This window comes from Sus scrofa, chromosome 2 (genome assembly GCF_054392235.1).
Source record: "Sus scrofa isolate SSC_HxYL_T2T_F1_AM1 chromosome 2, Sscrofa_HxYL_maternal_Yorkshire_Landrace_v2.0, whole genome shotgun sequence".
Taxonomy (NCBI): domain Eukaryota; kingdom Metazoa; phylum Chordata; class Mammalia; order Artiodactyla; family Suidae; genus Sus; species Sus scrofa.
Genome location: NC_139384.1, coordinates 152,735,915 through 152,757,981, shown reverse-complemented (window position 1 = coordinate 152,757,981; position 22,067 = coordinate 152,735,915). Strand labels below are relative to the sequence as shown.

The following is a 22,067-nucleotide window of genomic DNA, read 5'->3' as shown; positions in this document are numbered from 1 at the left end:
CCTGCAGCACAGCAGTGGCCTGAGCCATAGCAGTGACAATGCTGGATCCTTAACCTACTGCAACACAGGTGAACTCCTTAATTCCTCTTTAAAAAAGAAGAAAGTGTGCAGTTTACTTTGTGGATCCAGTGGTAAGAACCAATTTCTATCATACTATCTGTCCCAAACCCATTTTCTCTTGCAGTCCAGAAGAATATCACCAGGTAGCACCAGATGTAGAAAAGTGAGTCCAGTGTTTAGGAATGGTAGTCACCTGGAGTATGTTCCACATAAATCTCACAGCTTTCATTGGGGGGGGGGACGTGAAACGAGAGAGCACGTTGTGACTAAATGGTACCAATATTTCTGTACTGGCTTTTCTGATGTAGCAAAATGTTTTCAAAGTTTACGCATGTTGGAGTTCCTATTGTGGCTCAGCAATAATGAACCCAACTAGTATCCATGAGGATGTGGTTTCGATCCCCGGCCTCACTCAGGGGGTTAAGGATTCGGTATTGCCACGAGTTATGGTGTAGGTCACAGACAGGGCTCAGATCCAGTGTTGCTGTGGCTGTGGCTGTAGCTCTGATTCAACCCCTAGCCTGGGAACTTCTATATGCTGCAGGTGTGGCCCTAAAAAGACAGAAAAAAAAAAAAAAAAAAAAAAAAAAAGTTCATCCACGTTGTAGCACAAAGGATTATTTCATTTAATTATATCTCATAATATAGAATATATATTATAATGAGAATAATATCTTCTTCTTATTATTATTTTTTTGTCTTTTTGCCTTTTCTTGAGCTGCTCCCACAACATATGGAGGTTCCTAGGCTAGGGGTCTAATTGGAGCTGTAGCCACTGGCCTACACCAGAACCACCGGCCTACATCAGAGCCATGTCTGCGACCCACACCACAGCTCATGGCAACGCCAGATCCTTAACCCACTGAGCAAGGCCAGGGATTGAACCCGCAACCTTGTGGTTCCTAGTCGGATTCGTTAACCACTGCGCCACGATGGGAACTCCGGGAATAATATCTTATTATATAGATACAACACATTTTGTTTTTCCATCCATCAGTTGATGGACATTGAGTTGTTTCCACTTCTTGGTGATCATGAATTGTGCTGCTATGAACATGTGTGTGCCAGTTTTTGTGTAGACATGTTTCTTCTTGGGTATAACCAGAAGTAGAATTACTGGATCATATCGTAATGCTTTTTAATTTTTTGAGGAACTGTCAAACTTTTCCCCAAGTTTCTGTACCATTTTAAATTTCTTTCTTCCTTTCTTCTTTCCTTTTTTCCTTCCTTCCTTTCCCTCTTTCTTTTTCTTTCCTTCCTTCCTTCCCTCACTCCCTCCTTCCTTGCTTCCTTCTTTCCCTCTCTCTCTCTCTCTTTTTTGCTTTTTAAGGTCTTACCTGCAGCATATGGAAGTTTCCAGGCTAGGGGTCGAATTGGAGCTATAGCTGATGGCCTACACCACAGCCATAGCAACTCAGGATCCGAGGCGAGTCTGTGGTCCTTAACCCACTGAGCGAGGCCAGGGATCGAACTCATGGATACTAGTTGGATTTGTTTCTGCTGTGCCACAATGGGAACTCCCCATTTTATTTGACTTTATTAATTTTTTGCTTTTTAGGGCCATGCTTGTGACATATGTAAGTTCCCAGGCTAGGGGCTGAATTGGAGCTATAGCTGCTGGCCTACACTGCTGGCCACAGCAACGAGGGATCTGAGCCATGTCTTTGACCTACACCATAGCTCCCAGCAACCCGTGTCCTCATGGATACTAGTCGGATTCATTTCCGCTGTGCCACCACAGGAACTCTGGGAACTCCCCATTTCAAATTTCTACCAGCAGCACCTGAAGGTTCCAATTTCTACACACCCTTTAATATGTTAAGCATTACTATTTCTTACCAGTAAACCAGGAAAAGTAAACAATATCCATGAAAGAGGAACATCAACCAAAGAAACCACCCAGGATGTTAAAAAAAGAAGCCAAGGAAATTCCTGTCATGGCTCAGTGGAAACAAATCTGACTAGGATCCATGAAAACACAGGTTCAATCCCTGGCCTCGCTAAGTAGGTTGAGGATCCGTCGTTGCCGTGAGTTATGGTGTAGGTCGCAGATTCGGCTTGGATCTGGCATTGCTGAGGCTGTGGTGCAGGCTGGTGGCTACAGCTCTGATTAGACCCCTAGCCTGGGAACCTCCATATGTCACTGTTGCAGCCCTAAAAAGACAAAAAAGAAAGAAAAAAGAAATGATGTCAAGCAGAATTAATCCTAGACCCCAGAAGGAAGGTCAAGGATTAATGCTTGCTTTGTTAAAAAATTATTTTTAAATTAGCAATAAATCATTTTGATGTTATAGATCTGAATAATTAAGGTCCCCAAACCTGTTTTTTACCAAACTAGATGGATGATTTCCTTGACTCTTTTTTTCCATCCATTCAAAATCTGCACATCTTCTGAAGTGCCAAGAGCTCAAACACTGTAATATGAGATCGTAAGTCAACTCTAGCTAGGGCATTCAAAATTCACATATTACTGCCAGTCAAGTCAAAGATTAATGCTTTCTACCACAGCCTGAGCCCTGGCATTGAGCTCTTCTTTCATTCTGGGGCCTCTGAAACTTTTATTAGTTTGCCCAAAATGAACAGTTAAAACAGGTACCTATTTACAGAAAAGGAGAAAAAAAATCCTAGAGAATATTTTGGATCATAGACGACCTTATGTAAGCTTTACTTCTATTTGGAAGCTGAAAAGACAAAAAAATGGAAACATATCTGATGTAAAAGGCTAAGACTATGCCATATCCACAAACTCAAAAAATTTTATACAACTTAGGTCAGTTTATAATTAGCAAAAAGGAAGGGTGGGCTATAGAACAGTTTTCACACTGGAAGAAAAATGCCACCTAAGCAGCACTGGTTTTTCTTACCCACATTCTAAGTCAGCCACAATTTTTTTTTTTTTGCTATTTCTTTGGGCCGCTTCCGCGGCATATGGAGGTTCCCAGGCTAGGGGTCGAATCCGAGCTGTAGCCACCGGCCTACGCCAGAGCCACAGGAACGCGGGATCCGAGCCGCGTCTGCAACCTACACCACAGCTCACAGCAACGCCGGATCGTCAACCCACTGAGCAAGGGCAGGGACCGAACCCACAACCTCACGGTTCCTAGTCGGATTCGTTAACCACTGCGCCACGACGGGAACTCCACAGTTTCTAATTTGTTTTACAGAATTGTTCAGATTGGACTTATATTTGGCCCTTAGACTCTAGAAAATAGATTCTAATTTTCCAAATATCTCCAAGCCACCAGTAGCCTCTTATCTTTCTAAATCTTTGTTATACTGCCTCAGCAGCTAATTTCTAATTTCAAGGAACAAGTAGCTGAATCTAAACTGCTTTTTTAAAAATAAGAACCCACATGTGACTGGATCTCTTCAAACAGCTCCATCTAATACAGAGATACTATTAAACAACATCGCCCCCTCCACCTTGTAGCCACCCACAGGCATATGGAGATCCCAGGCCAGGGATCAGATTCCAGCCACAGTTGCAACCTAACCCACAGCTGGCAACTCCAGATCCTTTAACCCACTGTGCCAGGCTGGAGATCGATGCTGCCCATCCCATAGTGCCACAGTGGGAACTGCTGAACAACAACATTTAATGTTCATGCTGAGCACCCAAGACTGAGAACAAAGAACGTGGATTATGGACTGGTACCTAAACATCTTTGTAACACAATCTTTTAAAATCTGAGAAATGCAAACAGTGAGTACAATTTTTAAAATGTCTGTAAATCTGGAATCACTGAAGCATCCTGAGTCCTTATTTTAATATTGTCTTACACCAAATTTAAGAAAATGGACTGACACAAGGTATAACTTCCTTGATATAAGGGATAGAGAGACCATAAAAGAGAATATAAAGCAGCTCATATGTGAATGATTTACCTATAGCTACTTTTTTGTCCACTCAATCAGCAGTCAGTCATTAAGGGGTCGAGACCATTTATGACATACTCTCATAGTTCTTTAAGAGCATGTATTATTATGTACAGAATAAATGCTTTATTATCTTGGAAGAGTCGATGATGTTGTTCAAGCCCCAAACTGTGCCATAGTGATAGTTATGATTAACTTACCAACTGGACTAGTAGAAACTCGCTGGGAAGGTGATCTGAAGCCAGGTGCCTTGGAGTTGTCAGGGTGCACGTTTTCCAAGTGTCCAAGTACAGAGTTGCCCAGGAATGCCGACTGAACAGTGAAAGAGGCATCCGCGGCAACTCGTGAGGACAGCGGACCATCTCCCCACCCCTGGTTAGCTGGCACCTGACTGTTATCAAAAAGACTACTGAAGTGATTGAAAAGCGTGGCTGGGCCAAACGTAGGTGGCAAAGATTTATTTGCTGGGTTAATGTGCATCTGAGAACCATTCATAATGTTCATGGCTGAAGAAAGCTGCACTGCAGCTGGCGGGCCTTGAGGTGGTGTTATAGGAACTGGATTTGTAACAAAAATAGACTGGGGATCCTGGTGTATAGTTGCATTCGGCACCACCGAATAAAAAGAACCTCTAGGCTGCATTCGATGAGAAACTCGAGGAGCTGGTAGAGCTAAGTGAGGTAAATTACTGGTATCCTGATTATCAGCAGCAACCAATCTGGGTGACGCCAAAGTCAATGGAGCAGGTTCGGAAGTAGAGGCAAAAGGCATGGCCATAGGACTTAAATCAGACGCACCGGATGGCTGTGCTTCCTCCTGTGTGTTACTGGAGGGAGGAGTGGGACTACCCGACGGGCGAGTTTCTGGAGCTCCCGGGGTGTTGCTGGCAGAGCTACTGCAGCTGTTTGCAGTTGAAGAAGGGGTACAGAGGGTTGCCATGGACTGGTCCTGTGCAGACACTTTCTCTTTGGGGGGCGGCATGGCAGAGAAAGACTCCATCTTTTGTGAAGAAAGCTGTGCTTGAGGAGTACTCGCGGGCAGAAAGGTGGTGGGGCCTTGCCCAGTGGTGACAGGCACAGAGGAGACAGAAGGCAGGGAACTACAAGTGCTTGTCACAGAAGAAATCGCTGTTGCCGGAGGACTTGTCTTGGGCACACAGGCAAACAACTGCTTTCTGACTGAGGAGGGAGTCCGGGTATTAGTCACACACAGTTGCTGACTGGCAGCAACGACGGAAGAGACAGTGATAGGACAACTGGCAGGAGCTAGGCCAGCAGACTCTGAGGGTAAAACAGTCCCGTTCTGGTTAGGTAGACGGCCCGTGTTATTATGCTTTGGAGAGCTGTTTGTGTTGCCAGGATTCACAGGTCTCACTGGGAATGGTCCCCAAGTGTTAGGAGAGGGTGAAAAGGTTCCTCCAAACTGGGCCATGGGTAAGCGAGGATGCCGAATCTGTTGCATCGTCTGGGCAGCCAGCAGGGCAAAATGAGGGTGGGGATAAGCTAAAGGTAGAGAAACTGGGAAAGAAGAACGTACATTTGTTGGCACGTTCTTACTAAGTTTATTACTGGGCTGGAACGTAGATAATGTTGTTGCCTGTGAAGTTACAAGGCTTGGAGCACCCAAGGGAAATGTATTTTTACTGGAAGCTGCTGTGGTGCCCACTCCAGATGAGAAGTTTGCATGGATGGATTTGGTGCTGGCAGGTGTTCTGATATGGTTCTTAGGAATCAAGTCTTCTAGCTCCTTAGCAGGATCTTGAATAAGTGCGTTGATAAGCTGAACTGCGTATCTTGTTGATTCCGTACCACCCCTGAAGAGAAAACAAACAAACAAACAAACAAACCAAGATCAAAAATATAAAAAACTGGGTAATCTTCACCATGAAATAAAATTCTTGATGGTACAATATTTAATGAAATGTGCTTCTAATACAATTTAATTTCTTCACAGAACAAAGTATATATTTCACAACTACCTTTTTTTTTTTTTTTTTTGTCTTTTTAGGGCCACACTTGCAGCATATGGAGGTTCCCAGGTTAGGGGTCTAATCGGAGCTGTAGCCGCCGGCCTACGCCAGAGCCACAGCAACACAGGATCCAAGCTGCGTCTGTGACCTACACCATAGCTCACGGCAATGCCGGATCCTTAACCCGCTGAGCAAGGCCAGGGATTGAACCCGCAACCTCATGGTTCCTAGTCGGATTCATCAACCACTGAGCCACGACGGGAACTCCCACAACTACCTTATTGTGATCATTCTCTCGCCATTTTTATCTTTTTGTTTATCCACATCAATATGGGCACCAGTAACATCCTGAATTGCAGTGATGTTGCATCCTCCTCTTCCCATTATCCTGGAAACCACTGAGGCTGGAACAGACAATTTCTTTGACCTGTACAATGAAGACCACACATGAACTTATGAAATCAAATGACTTTACTAGAAAAGATGTCTCGGTAAGTATGTTCATGGACATTTGTATAATATTTCTCCAACCTTAAAGAGGAAAGTATTAGAAGTTTTTCTTTTAGAAATGACCTTTTATTACACTGAATTTAATTTAGTAAAGGTAAAAAAACACAGTGCCATTAAAAAATTATATTTAAATCACTCATGATCTCAGCATTCAAATCTGCCCAAGTTATCACATATTAACTAAACTGCAATGATCATATACATATATTGCCACTCTTCCTTTTTTTTTTTTTTTTTTTTTTAGGGCCGCTCCCGCAGCACATAGAGGTTCCCAGGCTAGGGGTCTAATCAGAGCTGTAGCCACCTGCCTACACCACAGCCACAGCAGTGCGGGATCTGAGCCGCGTCTGCGACCTACACCACAGCTCACAGCAATGCCAGATCCTTAACCCACTGAGCAAGGTCAGGGATGGAACCTGCAACCTCACGGTTCCTAGTCGGATTTGTTAACCACTGCACCATGACAGGAACTCCTATATTGCCACTTTCTAAACTAAAATAATGCATACCGTATTGTTAAACTCTATACTAAATATGAATAAAGGCAGTTTATCAGTGTCAACAACTTTACTTAGCAATAAAAAAATAAAGCCTCAGATTTTAGTTACATAAAAAGCAATTCACAAGTGGAGCCTGGGACGTCCACTTGTGTGAGGTGAGTGGAACCAGAAAGACCAGAGGCTGATTTAGGGATCTGAAAAGACAGCCTGGGTGTCCTGCAGGATTATCAGGGAAACCCGGTGGTAGCTGGCAGAACCAAATAAGAGCAAGACTCATTATTTTCAAGTGGTTATTGCTGATGCCAGGATTTTCCCCTTTGAGTTAGGGACCCTTGAACTTTGAACTATACCTACAAGAAGAATACCCGATTACAGACTCTAAAATAAATTTCGTGATTAAAACCTATCATCCTAATGTAGACAAAATGGGACTATATTTTGCAAGGTAGCACATAGATTAGGCTCTATATCATGAATAATAGTTAAATCAATCGATTGTTAAGTGTGTATTGGGAAGTTCCTTCATGGCTCAGCAGGTTAAGGATCTGGCATTGTCACTGCTGTGGCTCTGGTTTCAGCTGTGGTATGGGTTTGAGCCCTGGCCCAGGAACAGTGGACATGCCCCTTCCAAAGAAGTATGCATCACTTCTATTCAGCCAAGATTTCTTCCTTTTTTTGTCTGCTTTTATTTAATTTTTTTTTTTTTTTTTTTTTTTTTGCTTTTTAGGGCTGCACTCATGGCATATGGAAGTTCCCAGGCTAGCGGTCAAATCAGAGCTACAGCTGCCAGCCTATCTATGCCATAGCCACAGCCACAATGGACCCGAGTCGCCATTTGTGACCTATACCACAGCTCACAGCAACACTGGATCCCCGACCCACTGAGCGAGGCCAGGGATTGAACCCACATCCTCAAGGATACTAGTTGGATTCACTTCCACTGCACCACAATGGGAACTCTGCTTTTACTGGACAAAAAGTCTTAGTTAGAAACATTACAGAATAAAAGCCAAACATCTTATTAGACCTCTGGTGATTAGGGCACATTAGCAAATCTATGTTTTGTCTGTCTTTCTCTTTCTTCCTTTCTTCTTATTTATTTATTTTTCTTTTTAGGGCCAGACCTGTGGCATGTCGGAGTTCCCAGGCTAGGAGCTGAATTGGAGCTGCACAACACTGGATCCTTAACCCACTGAGCAAGGTCAGGGGTCGAAGCCACATCCTCTTGGATACTTGGGTTCTTCACCTCCTGAGCCACAATGGGAACTACTCGAGTTGCAGTTTAGACCTATGTGGCAGCTGGGGCAGTGTCAGATCGTTTAACACACTGTGCCATGCTGGGGATGGAACCTGCATCCTGGTGAGGCAGAGACACCACTGACCCCACTGCGCCACAGCGGGCACTCCCCAGCTCTGCTTTTATTCATTCCCTCCACCATGGTTTAAGTATAAAGCAGTATGAATGAACGGAGTTGTCAAAGTTAGCTGTGGGGGTTTAAGTCTTTGTCTTTATTATTGTTTTTTTTTATTATTATTATTTTTTTTGTCTTTTTGCTATTTTCTTTGGGCCACTCCCGCGGCATATGGAGGTTCCCAGGTTAGGGGTCAAATCGGAACTGTAGCCACTGGCCTATGCCAGGGCCACAGCAACGCGGGATCCAAGCCGCGTCTGCAACCTACACCACAGCTCACGGCAACACCGGATCCTTAACCCACTGAGCAAGGGCAGGGACCGAACCCGCAACCTCATGGTTCCTAGTCGGATTCGTTAACCACTGTGCCACGACAGGAACTCCTGTCTTTATTTTTTAATATTTATTTACTTTCTGCCACACCCTTGGCATGTGGAAGTTCCTGGGCCAGGGATCAAACCCACACTGTAGTTGCAACCTGCACCACAGGGGCAGCAACGCCTGGTCACAAGGGCACTTCCTTTCTTTATTTTGAGGGAGAAGGTAGTTTTAACTTCACTGGCTCCTTTAGCTCTTTTTATGGTGATCTAATTACATTAGCTAAAAGCCACTCATGATCTCTAGCCCATTATTATTATTATTGTTATAGTTTTGGCTGCGCCTGCAACATCTGGAAATTTAGGGCCAGGGACTGAACCTGTTCCACAGCAGTGACAATTCCAGATCTTTAAACCCCTAAGCCAAGCCAGTTCCAACTTTATTTAAATGCTGCAGATGGCCAAGCTTGTCTGAATCAATGTGGGACCATTAAGCATACATCACAGCCCTTGCTAATACCACTGTGACCTTGCTGGCAAGTGAATCTTCCTTTTAAGAAGCCTGTAACCTGGAGTTCCCACTGTGGTACAGTGGGTTGATGATCTGGCTTGTCTATGTGGAGGCACTGGTTTGATTCCCAGCCCAGTGAAGGGGGTTAAGGATCCTGTGATGCCACAGATGCAGCACAGTTTACAGCTCTGGCTTGGATTCAGTCCCTGGCCCGGGAACTTCCATACACTGTGCGTGCAATCGAAAAAGAAGGAAGGAAAGAAAGAAAGAAAGGAAAAATAAGTTTATAACCTTTTTTTTTTTTTTTTTTTTTTTTTCCTTTTTAGAGCTGCAGGTATGGCACATGAAAGTTCCTAGGCTAGGGGTGGAATCGGAGTTACAACTGCCGGCCTATACCACAGCCACAGTAATGCTGGGATCCGAGCCAGGTCTGTGACCTACATTGTAGCTCACGGCAATGCCGGATCCTTAACCCACTGAGCAAGGCCAGGGATGGAACCCGCGCCTTCATGGATACTAACTGGGTTCTTTACCACCAAGCCATGACAGGAATTCCCCCTGTAACCTTTTTGTATGGTTTGTTTGTAAACTGAGTCACATTAATTTTCTGGTCCACACCCAAGGCATGAGGAAACTCCTGGGCCAAGGATTGAATCCAAGCTACAGCAGTGACAATGCCAAATCCTTAACCCCTAGGCTACCAGGGAACTCCCAAGCTTTAAATTTTAATATTTTTTATTACTCTAAAACTAACATTTCTTGTATCATATAAAATATGCATGCAAAATTTACATACTGTTTCTAACTTTGCTCTGGCCTATGCTGGATGTAGCATGGCACTGCAGTTGAAAATAATAACCATATTCAAATTAACTGAGTAACCATCCCACAAGAGGAGAACCCATTAAAGTTAAAAAGATGAGACTAATTCTACTTACCTTCGAACAACTTCTTTCCACCCTTCCTCTCTTTTTTGCCCCCTTTTAGGGCTAGTCAGATTCAGCTTTATGTTTGAAGAGCTTAATGGCAATGACACTGACTTGTAGCTTGTTGATAAGGAATTAGAGTTCACTTCGCCTTCAAGTCTGAGAAGAGAAATATCAAGTCCAATAAAAGATACATTTTTAAGAAACTCAAGAGATTTGCTGAAATATCTGAAATAAGATTTGGCACATCATTTTTTGGGGGGGGCTACGTCCTCGGCATATGGGATTTCCTGGGCCAAGGATCAAATCCAAGCCACAGCCGAGACCTATGTATGCCACAGCTGCAACAATGCCTGATCCTTAACCTACTGCACTGGGCTAGGGATTGAATCCGTGCTTCTGCAGCCACCCAAGCCACTGCAGTCAGATTCCTAACCTGCTGCACATCAAATTATTAACATTATATCATTAGTATTAAAATGGGTTCTGAAGACAAAAGGACTAGACTCAACAGAAATGACAGTTAAAATAAAATCAAGGCATATTAATATTTTCAACTTCAAAAGTTAATCTTAAAAGTTCTAACAGTGTCATTTCATAATTAGCACATGATTAGGAAGAAAAAAAAATCACTGGTGAAACTGAGTTTTGAATATCGAAGAAAGAAAATGTGGTGGACTTAAATTGTTTAACATCACGGAGCCTGAACAGGTACTTCAAGTTTTTGTGCCAGGCATGCAAAAGGGAAAGTAGGTTCAGAGTTAACAAGCGAGAAAATTTTACCGTGTCTGAGTTTTGGAAGCGGTGGTACTTGTCTTTTCTTCTTGGGAATGCAGTAGCAGTGAGGGGTATCTCCTATCGCTAGAGGAATTCACATCCACAGTGAAATTCAACTCTTGGCTCTTCCCACCACTGCTACTCTCACTGTTGCAATCTGTGCTGTCCAGGTTATCTGAATCACTATTCCCACCTGCACCACCACCTCTGGGCTCTCCGTTTATTTTATTCTTCTCTGCCTTTTGCTGTGCTAAGGATATATGTTGTTCTGGTAGTATTAAATGTGCAGTGGGAGGGGTCTCTTTTGTTTTGTTCTTCTTATTTTTCCGATTGGTACTGGGCGTTGTCACAACATTGGCCCTTTTTTTCCCGAACACATTTGTGAATGTCGCAGATGTTGCCGATATTCCAATTGTGGTGGTGGTCGTCGCACTCGGAGGTTCTATGGGCACTTCTTGCTCCACTGAAATTATGAAAAAGGATAAAAATCACACTGAAAGCCACTATCCCAAAACAAATTGTTTCAAAATATACCTAATACTCTATAATAATTCAGACTCGTAGGTTGTATTTTCCTTTTCCCAGTATTCACTAGTTAATAAAAAATCTTTAATGTGGTTAGAATACACTATATCATATTTCGATGTCTAATTTGGTATAAAACATTCATGCCAGTAATGCTCTTACGATCTGAAATTCTAGTCTCATAAAGTAACCAAAACCACAAGATAGCTTTCATTTAAGAATTTTTTTTTTTTTTTTTTTTTTTTTGTCTTTTGTCTTTTTAGGGCCACACTTGCAGCATATGGAAGTTCCCAGGCTGGGGTCGAATCGGAGCTGTTGCTGCCAACCTACACCACAGCCACAGCAACGAGGGATCCGAGCCGTGTCTGAGACCTACACCACAGCTCACGGCAACACCGGATCCTTAACCCACTGAGCGAGGCCAGGGATCGAACCTACAACCTCATGGTTCCTAGTCAGATTCATTCCTGCTGCGCCACAACGGGAACTCCAAGAAATTCTTTTTTTAAAAGAAATTCTTTAAATAGTATTTTAGAATTAAAATTTAAATAGAGCAGAATTATTTGTCTACTACAACCACTACTAGACTGTACAACTCTTTGAGAATAATGTACCCGAGCCCTACGCAGCTTCAAGCCTGAGCCTTAGATAAAAATTTATTTAGGAAATGGGTCTCTCCCCAGTTTCCAACTGGGGAAAGAGGCTAGGGAAGAACCAGAAGAAAAGCTGGCAGATCTCTTACTGTATGACTTTTAGGACATACACACTGTTTTACGGGGGAACTTAAATTACAACCAAATGTCTGAAAATTATTTTTGGGCCCTTCTGTTTCTCTGCATCAATTTACAATGAAAACTATTTGGCAAAATTTACTGAAGAAGTCAATTATTGATTTCAGATTAAAGTACCTGAATATTTAATTAGAATTAAGCAAAAATCACTCAAAAAGAAGTCAATAAATACAGGAGAATTTTATCACTCATTCAGATGGGTCATTCCTTACCATCTTCATCATTCTCCTCTTCATCTTCATCCTCTGGTAGTTCTGAATTCTCCTTAGGTTTGTTTTCCTCATCTTCTTCCTGCTTCCTTTTCTGCTCCTCTTTCTTCTTTTTTCGCTTTTCTTTTCTCTTCTCTCTTTTAGCTGCAAGAGCCTGCTTTCTGCTCTCCTCTCTTGACTGCAAATAAAGTAGGTATCTCCTTTTTATCAATAATGTAATAATTTAAAATAAAGAATGAAAGGATATTTTTGTTTATGACACATGGGACTTCCCATGGATGTCAGTCGTAACACATTTATAAAAGCAACAGAAGAAATAAACTGGACTTCATCAAAATTAAAAGATTTTGTGCTTCAAAGACCATCAATAAAGTGAAAAGACAGAAAATGGAGAAAATTTTTGCAAATCTTACATGTGGTAAGGGCCTTGTATCAAGAATTTGTAAAGAACACTTATAACTCAACAATGAAAAGACAAATAACTCAATTAAAGTATGGGCAGGAGTTCCTGTTGTGGCACAGTGGTTAACGAATCCAACTAGGAACCACGAGGTTGCGGGTTTGATCCCTGGCCTTGCTCAGTGGGTTAAGATCCATCGTTGCCGTGAGCTGTGGTGTAGGTTATAGACTCGCCTCGGATCTTGCGTTGCCGTGGCTCTGGCGTAGGCTGGCAGCTACAGCTCCAATTAGATCCCTAGCCTGGGAACCTCCATATGCCTCGAGAGTGGTCCCAGAAAGGCAAAAAGACAAAAAAAAAAAAAAAAAAAGTACGGGCAAAGGATCTGAATAGACATTTCTCCAAATAATATATGTAAATGGCCAATAAACACATGAAAAGATAGATGCTCAATATCACAAGCCATCAGCGAAAAGCAAATTAAATTCCAAAGAGATAAGCACTTCACTGTCACTAGGATGGCTATAATCAAAAAAAAAAAAAAAAGATAAAACAAATCATGGTGAGGATGTAAAGAAATTGAAGCCTTCACATACTGCTGGTAGGATCATAAAATGATGCAGGTTCTTCAGACAACAATCAAATAGTTCCTCAAATAGTTAAAAGCAGAATATCCTATGATTTAGCAATTCCATTCCTAGATACATACCCAAGAGAAATAAAAATACATTCATACAAAAACTTGCACATCATGTTCACTTCATTAGCATATATATTTTAAAAAAATGAAACAAGGAGTTCCCTTGTGGTGTAGTGGGTTAAGGATCTGGTGGTGTCACTAGAGTGGCTAGGGTTGCTGCTGTGGCATGGGTTCGATTCCTGGCCCGAGCACTTCCATATGCCATGGTGAGGCCAAAAAAAAACCTGAAATAATACAGAGAAGATTAGCATGGCTCCTCCACAAGGATGACAGGCAAATTCATGAAGTGTTCCATATTAAAACAAAACAAAAACTGTGTATACCTACCAAGTGGAAACCACCTAAATGCCAATCAACTAATGAATGGATAAACAAAATGTAGTATATTTTACATAATGGGGCATTATTTGGCAAGAGAAAGAATAAAGTATTGATACATGCAATAATGTGGATGAACTCGAAAACATTATGAAGCGAAAGAAGAGGGCCAAATACTGTATGACTATCTTTATATGAAATGTCCAAATAGACAAATCCATAGAGATGGAAAGTAGATTAGTGGTTCCCTAGGGATGAAGGGACTGAAGGGGTTGGGGGATAGTACCTGAGGGATGTAGGATTTCTTTTTTGGGATAATGAAAATGTTCTAAAACAGACTGTGGTGATGAATGCACCTCTTTGAATATGCTAAAAACCAGTGACTTATATACTTTTCTTTTTTGTCTTTTGAGGCTTCACCTGAGGCTTATGGAAGTTCCTAGGCCAGGAGTTGAATCAGAGCCATAGCTGCTGGCCTACGCCACAGCCACAGCCACAGCAATGCCAGATCTGAGATGAATCGGCAACCTACGAAGCAGCTTGCGGCAATACCGGATCCTTAACCCACTGACCGAGGCCTGGGATCAAACTCGCATACGCATGTACACTAGGTGGGTTCTTAACCTGCTGAGCCACAAGGGGGAACACCTGAACTGTAGACTTTAAGCGGGCAAATTGTGTAGTATGTGAATTAAATTTGAACAAAGCTGTTAAAAAAAATATTTATGTGTGTCTGACTAAAATGCAGCTATTATGATCTTTATAAGACACTAACAAATTTTACTTTGAAAATATGGACAAGAGGCCATTATAGAAATCTGTCTCTTTTTTTTTCAGAAAGTGAAATATTGGTAATGATTGCCTCACATCAAAATGAAAGTTTGAAACAAATAGAAAACCCATCAGATTACTCATATTTCTATGGAAATTATCCAAAAAAAGCTCACCATTGGAATTTGTCAATGAATTCCAGTTTGTCCTGGTAATTAAGTAAAGCATTTTCCTCGAAACCATAATTTACCATTCTGAGTCATAAATTATTTATTCTTTGACATTTTTATTTATTTTTTGTCTTTTCTAGGGCTGCACCCGGCATATGGAGATTCCCAGGCTAGGGGTCTAATCGGAACTATAGCCACTGGCCTACAGCCAGAGCCACAGCAACAGGGGAGTCAGCCGTGTCTGTGACCTACACCACAGCACACAGCAACACTGGATCCTTAACCCACTGAGTGAGGCCAGGGATCGAACCCACAACCTCATGGTTCCTAGTCAGATCCATTAACCACTACGCCATGACAGGACAACATTTTTATTTATCTAAATTAGGCACTGGCAAACCACGGCCTGAATGTCAAATTTGGTCCTCTGCCTGTGTTTGTATGGCCTGAAAGCTAAGACTGATGTACATTTTAAATGGTTGAAAAAAATAAAAAGCAAAATATTTCATGACATATGAAAATCTTACAAAATTAGGATTTTGGTGCTCATAAACAAAGTTCTGTTGGAACACATTCATTTAGCCATCGTCTATGGGTGCTTTTGTGCTCTAACGGCAGAATCAAGGAGTTATGACAAAGCGCCTATGGCCTGTAAAACCTAAAATATTTACTCTTCAGCATTTTATAAAGTTTGTCAACCCCCTATGTAATGAGAAAGGTACTGAGGATTGAAAGAACAGACTGCATATTCAGCTAAAAATTATTTTGTCATTTTGTTGCCTTAAGATCAAAATAGCTATTTAGGTAATTACTGACCACATATACCCAGGTAGTTACACAACAATAAAAATTATTGACATGGAAGGGACCTAACTTCAAAGTGCACTTTATTTAAGATGAGTATTTACTGTCGTGGCGCAGTGGTTAACGGATCCAACTAGGAACCATGAGGTTGCAGGTTCAATCCCCGGCCTCGCTCAGTGGGTTAAGGATACGGCGTTGCTGTGAGCTGTGGTGTAGGTTGCAGACGCGGCTCGGATTGGGCATTGCTGTGGCTCTGGCATAGGGCGGTGGCTACAGGTCCGATTAGACCCCTAGCCTGGGAGCCTCCATATGCCGGGGGTGCGGCCCTAGAAAAGACAAAAAGACAAAAACAAACAAACAAAAAACCAAAATGAATACTGGAGTTGCTGATGTGGCTCAGTGGTAATGAACATGACTTGTATCCATGAGGATGTGGGTTTGATCCCTGGTCCCACTCGGTGGGTTAAGAATTTGGCATTGCCCTGAGCTGTGGTGTAGGTTGCAGAGGTGGATCGGATCTGGTGTTGCTGTGGTGGTGCTGTAGGCCAGCGACTGCAGCTCTAATTAGATCCCTAGCCTGGGAACTTGCATATGCCATGAGTGCGGCCCTAGAAAGAAAGAAAGAAAAATAAATAAATAAATAAATAAATATAATTTTTTCCTCTTTGATTTGAACTGTAATCAAGCTTATCATGGAGGTACTAAAATTTAATTCCCTAATGATAATATTTTAAGGTTTATACCTTTCCCCCCTAAGGAAAGGGGAGGAAAGCAATGTAACAGGGAATGTCCTCATACATTCACATTTTGAGCATTTGTCTAATTATTTACTGAGGTTAAATTTCTATAAGGGGAATGGCTGGAGTTAGGGTATGCACACTTTTTAAATTTAATTCAATTGTAAAATCATCTCCATTAACAGTCAAATTAATTTACACAATACATCTAAAATCAAACTGCAGTGCTAATTTCTCTGCACCCTTGCCATCAATAGCTATTACCAAATCTTTAAATTCTAAGTTTTTCCAATCTGGAAAAAAAAAAAAGAAATCACTCTTTTACTGTGCATTTCTTTGTCTATTCAAGAAGTTGAACACTCTCCATGTATTTACTGAACAATATATGTTTCTTTTCCTGTGAATTGCCCATTCGTGTTCTCATTGTTCATTCTAGGCAAGTTATCTTTTTCTCATTGATTTGTAAGGAATCTTTTCTTCTGTTCTTAACTTACAAGTTTGGTTTTTTTTTTTAATAAACTAATAATTGGTATCAAAATTTTAGCATCTCTCAAAATGATAATTTTTTCTTCCTTTTATCATCAAAAAATACCTTAATATTAAGCCATCTCCTGCATTTCTATAACTCTACTTGATCATGGTATTTATTCTTTTAAGTTGTTATAAACTTCTGAGTTCATAACAACCTCATTTTCCATGTAAGCACAATGAGCCTCAGAAAAGCGATCTTTAAAAAAATTTTTTTTCTATTAATCTATCACACATCCTAGGAAACTTAGACACTTACTCTTTAATTAAGAATCTAATAAGCCACTTATAGCCCAAATTTTATAATAAAATATTTCCAATGTTTTAATAAATTCCTTTTGAGACTAATGCTAAAACCACTAATGCAGTAATGTCATTTGGAAAACCGTGATCTGTTCAAAAACCTCAGTTCAAAATATTTTTTTATGAATAATAGGCCAGAATCAAAAACTTGATGGTGGTTTGATAATCTACTAATCATTTTTTAGTGAAGGAGATTTCGTTAAGATTATGGTCATATCTTACGGTCATAGAGGTGGCAAATTTGTTCTATTAGATATTCAACCATTTCTAATATGGAAAATGATTTTTCCCACTCACCTTTTCCAGATCAAGTTCCTTTAAAAGAATACTTGCATTCTTATTTGCTTCTGCAGCTTGCTGGTCTTTAGCCTTCACAATTGTCTCAACGCATTGGTGACATTTTTTCAATAGTTCCTAGAGTGGAAAATGCAATTACATAAATACAAGAATACATAAATAGGAGTTCCCGTCACGGCGCAGTGGAAGTAAATCCGACTAGGAAGCATGAGATTGCAGGTTCGATCCCTGGCCTTGCTCAGTGGCTTAAGGATCTGGCATTGCTGTGAGCTGTGGTGTAGGTTGCAGACGTGGCTTGGATCTGGTTGCTCTGGCTGTGGCGTAGGCTGGCAGCTGTAGCTCCGATTTGACCCCTAGCCTGTGAACCTCCATATGCTGCGGGTTTGGCCCTAAAAAGCAAAAAACAAACAAACAAAACATAAATAAGCCAATAAGACTTGAACTGAAAAGTATATCAAAGTCCAGGGCTTAAAATTCAAATTACTGAATATTTACTAAAACAAGTTAGTCTTTCTTTTGAATCCAGTCATGTATCAATCTTTCAATCAAAATAAGGCACCACTGGAGTTCCCATTGTGGTTCAGCAGTAATGAACCTGACTAGTATCCATGAGGACACAGGTTTGATCCCTGGCCTTGCTCAGTGGGTTAAGGATCTGGCGTTTCCTCAAGCTGTGGTGCAGGTCACAGATGTGGCTCGGATTCTGCATTGCTGTGCCTGCGGCATAGGCTGGCAGCTACAGCTCTGATTTGACCCCTAGCCTGGGAACTCCCATATGCCATGGGTGTGGCCCTAAAAAGACACAAAAAAAGGGCACCATTTCCTAAAAAGTTTATGTGTTTTTAGAAATTTTTCTAATTAGGCTAATAGTCTAGTAACAAAACTTTAGCTGTAGTCATTATAATTATGGTCCACAATAGGAAGGACATCTCAAAATAATTTATTGAAAGTATTATACCCGGAGTTCCCTTCGTGGCGCAGTGGTTAACGAATCTGACTAGGAACCATGAGGTTGCAGGTTTGATCCCTGGCCTTGCTCAGTGGGTTAAAGGATCCGGCGTTGCTCTGAGCTGTGGTGTAGGCTGCAGACATGGCTCGGATCCTACGTTGCTGTGGCTCTGGTGTAGGCCGGTGGCTACAGCTCCGATTCGACCTCTAGCCTGGGAACCTCCACATGCCGTGGGAGTGGCCCTAGATAAAGCAAAAACAAAACAAAACAAAACAAAACAAACAAACAAACAAAAAAAAGTATTATACCCATTCTTCATTTACAAATGGGGAGACTAAAGCACAGAAAGATCAGGTGATGAGTCTTACAGAGAACAAAAAGCACAGGCTGCTCTACTGTATGCTCTGACATATAACTCCACAAAGAAATAAAAATGTGCTTCAGCAGCATATTAAACCTACCTTATCTGTGATTGTTGCTATGTATCTCATGCATTCTATATCGGAAGGGAACTGATTGACTTCCTTCACCAAATACTGAACAACTTTTACATGACCCTGGAAGAGGTATGACAAAAAGTTTAGAAGAATTCTTAAATAAAAAGGGTGTTTGAGTTTATAAACAAAAAAAATACAACATATTTAGGAATATATGGTGAACCGAGACATATCTCCTGAATTTAATTTGCCTACTTCCCAATGAATAGAGAATTGCTTTTGTAGAAAATCATTATCTCAGAATAAATCTATTAGTAAAATAAAAATTGATGTTGTGAAATAAAATCTCAATATAAAAGGAAAATTAGTCCTAAAACAAAGAGGATGTTCTAGATTTCAAAGCATTATTTTGCCTCTGTCTTACAAAACTAATGAAGGTGGACTGTCACATTTGTGAGTCCTCCGACTTGAAACTAAGTAAAACCCTTTCTAAATGTCACTATCAGGGGCTGGATGACCTGTAATCAGTTTTAAGTACATCTATTTTAATATAACCAAATCCATCTAGTTCCACCTACTACTAAGACTCTAAAACATCTTTAAGAATTAGTTTGTGGAGTTCCCGGCGTGGCGCAGTGGTTAACGAATCTGACCAGGAACCATGAGGTTGCAGGTTCGGTCCCGGCCCTTGCTCAGTGGGTTGACGATCTGGCGTTGCCGTGAGCTGTGGTGTAGGTTGCAGACGCGGCTCGGATCCCGAGTTGCTGTGGCTCTGGCGTAGGCCGGGGGCTGCAGCTCCGATTTGACCCCTAGCCTGGGAACCTCCATATGCCGCGGGAGTGGCCCAAGAAATATCAAAAAGACAAAAAAACAAACAAAACAAAACAAACAAACAAAAAAAAGAATTAGTTTGTGAAAAAAATCAGCAAAGTGGTTGCCTCTGGGGTAAAGAATTAACTGATCATGGGCATGAGGTAACTTCCTAGGACAATGCAAGTATTTCACGTCTTTATAGGGTGCAGGTTACATGAGAATATGCATGTGACTTAATGAGTTATCAAAAGTCATTATACTGGAGTTCCAGCTGTGGCACAATGGGATTGGCAATGCCTTTGCAGCACAAGGACACAGGTTCAATCCCTGGCCTGGCACAATGGGTTAAAGGATCAGGCATGTCTCGCAGCTGTGGCTGGGATCTGATCCCCAGCCTGGGAACTCCATATGCCTCGGGGGCAGCCAAAAAAGAGAAAAACAAAAAACCAAAAGAACTCATTAAACTATGTACCTTAGATTTGTATGTTTGTACTAGGTATAAATTATACCTCAATTAAAAGGAAAGAAAAAAATTGGAAAAAAAAAAAGGAGAAAATACTGGGAGTTCCCTCATGGCCCAGCAGGTTAATGATCTGGTGTTGTCGCTGCTGTGGCTCTGGTTACAGCTGTGGCACAGGTTTGATCCCTGGCCTGGGAACTTCTGCATGCTGTTAAATATTTTCTTTTTTCTTTAGGCCATGCCCATGGCACATGGCAGTTCTCGGCACATTTTAGAACTTGCGCCACAGCCTACGCCACAGCTGCGGCAATGCTGGATCCTTAACCTGCTATGCCACAGGGGAACTCCCTAACATTTTCCTCTAAGACACATAACACTATTCTCATTCAATAGCTATTTACTGACCACCTAATATGTATCAGGCACTGTGTTGAACAACGGTACAAACAGTGGTGAAATATGAAAAAGAGAGTCATGAATCCTGGCTTTCATAGATCTTCCAGTCTAACTGGGGAGATGAGCATTAAAATAGTAAATACAAGTTTGAATGTAAAATTACCAAATGAGATAAGGAAAATAATGTACTATAAAAGAGAAGAAGAGAACCTTAACAGATTGCGAGTTAGGAAAGGACTCTCGGAGAAGTGGTATTTAAGGATGAGTAAACATTAGAGGAGAAGGAGAAGTGAGCCAGGTGAAGAACGAGGGCAAGAACACTTCAGGAAAAAGGAACTAGTGAGCAAAGGGCTTCAAGCAGTTAAAAATTTAGTGCATTTTAGGCATTTGAAGTGTAGTTAGCAAAGGGGAAGGGTAGTAGCAATGACTGGTCCGAGGCTGACATAAGCATATCATGCAGGTCTTTGTAAGCCATGTTAAGCAGTTTATCGTTTATCACAATTGCAATGGGGAGGCTCCATAAAATACAGCAGATAAGTGAACCTTAATATATAGGAGGTATAATACATTTTTATGAGAGTCCACTTGTTTTTGTCCCTCTTGGGTAGAGACAACATCCATCTGCATGTAATGCCTGTCCTTAAATCTCATGTTTTATGTACAACGGCCTAAATAGTCAAGATACAGGGAATTACCATACACCTCTTAGATTTGGCCACAAATAGGAAAGACAGCAGATGTTTGCATATAGAAAAAGAGTCAATTCCTCAAGACCAATTTATCCTTCTCACATGATTTCAACTTGAACTTTAGAAATTTTAAACCCATTCTATCTTTTTCTCCCCACATCAAGTTACCTTGCGAAATGCTGACATAAGAGGTGTGATTTTCCGGTTATCTGCTGCATCCACATCAGCACCTGCTCGCACTAGCAACTGTACCACATCAAAATGACCACCATTGGATGCCAACCAAAGGGGTGTGTTTCCCTTCTTGTTACGAACATCAATATGGGCTCCTCTATAAAACCAAAGGACGTTAATACAGTTTGTTCCTATGAGAAGCGGCCGACAATTTTATTAACTGTAAAGGCTCTGAAAAGTGAAAGGGATCATAGAAAATTCTCTAAAATTTACCCACCTATTAATTAGGAGCTCACAAAATTTGTAGTGACCTTTGTCTGCTGCTATTGTTAAAGCGGTATCTCTTGAGGAAGGCACAGGGGGAGCATTGACATCTGCTCCTTTATCTAGGAGAACTCTGCCCACCTCAGCATATCCCCCAGAAGCAGCTTCCATCAAGGGGGTAAGACCAGTCTGTTTAAACCAAAAAATTATGTGAGTAAATTATACTCATTTCTTTAAAGGACTGAAACAACTGACTTATAAGTAGATTCTATTTCTGATTTTCTCTCCTAAGAATATTAAGCACTATTCACTTTTTTGGGGCCATGCCCACGGCCATGTGGAAGTTCTTGGGCCAGTGATCAAACCTGTACCACAGCAGTGATCCAGGCTGCTGCAGGTGACAACGCCAGATCCTTAACCAACTGTGCCACAAGAGAACTCCAAACAATATTCACTCTTAAACTTTATTAAATAGCA

At 41.4% G+C, this 22,067-nt stretch overlaps 1 protein-coding gene and 1 pseudogene across 2 annotated transcripts in view; one reads left to right on the top strand and one right to left on the bottom strand.

The window, feature by feature from the left end:
- ANKHD1 (ankyrin repeat and KH domain containing 1) overlaps nucleotides 1-22,067 on the bottom strand; it is a 131,180-nt gene that overhangs the window by 5,063 nt on the left and 104,050 nt on the right. For both annotated transcript variants that reach the window (NM_001444645.1, NM_001203267.2), the window contains 9 exon segments: nucleotides 4,137-5,749; nucleotides 6,183-6,332; nucleotides 10,094-10,240; nucleotides 10,865-11,321; nucleotides 12,387-12,561; nucleotides 17,409-17,525; nucleotides 18,819-18,914; nucleotides 21,321-21,483; nucleotides 21,604-21,779. In NM_001444645.1, coding sequence (NP_001431574.1) covers nucleotides 4,137-5,749; nucleotides 6,183-6,332; nucleotides 10,094-10,240; nucleotides 10,865-11,321; nucleotides 12,387-12,561; nucleotides 17,409-17,525; nucleotides 18,819-18,914; nucleotides 21,321-21,483; nucleotides 21,604-21,779 — 3,094 coding nt within the window.
- Nucleotides 13,681-13,781, top strand: LOC146405786 (U6 spliceosomal RNA; annotated as a pseudogene).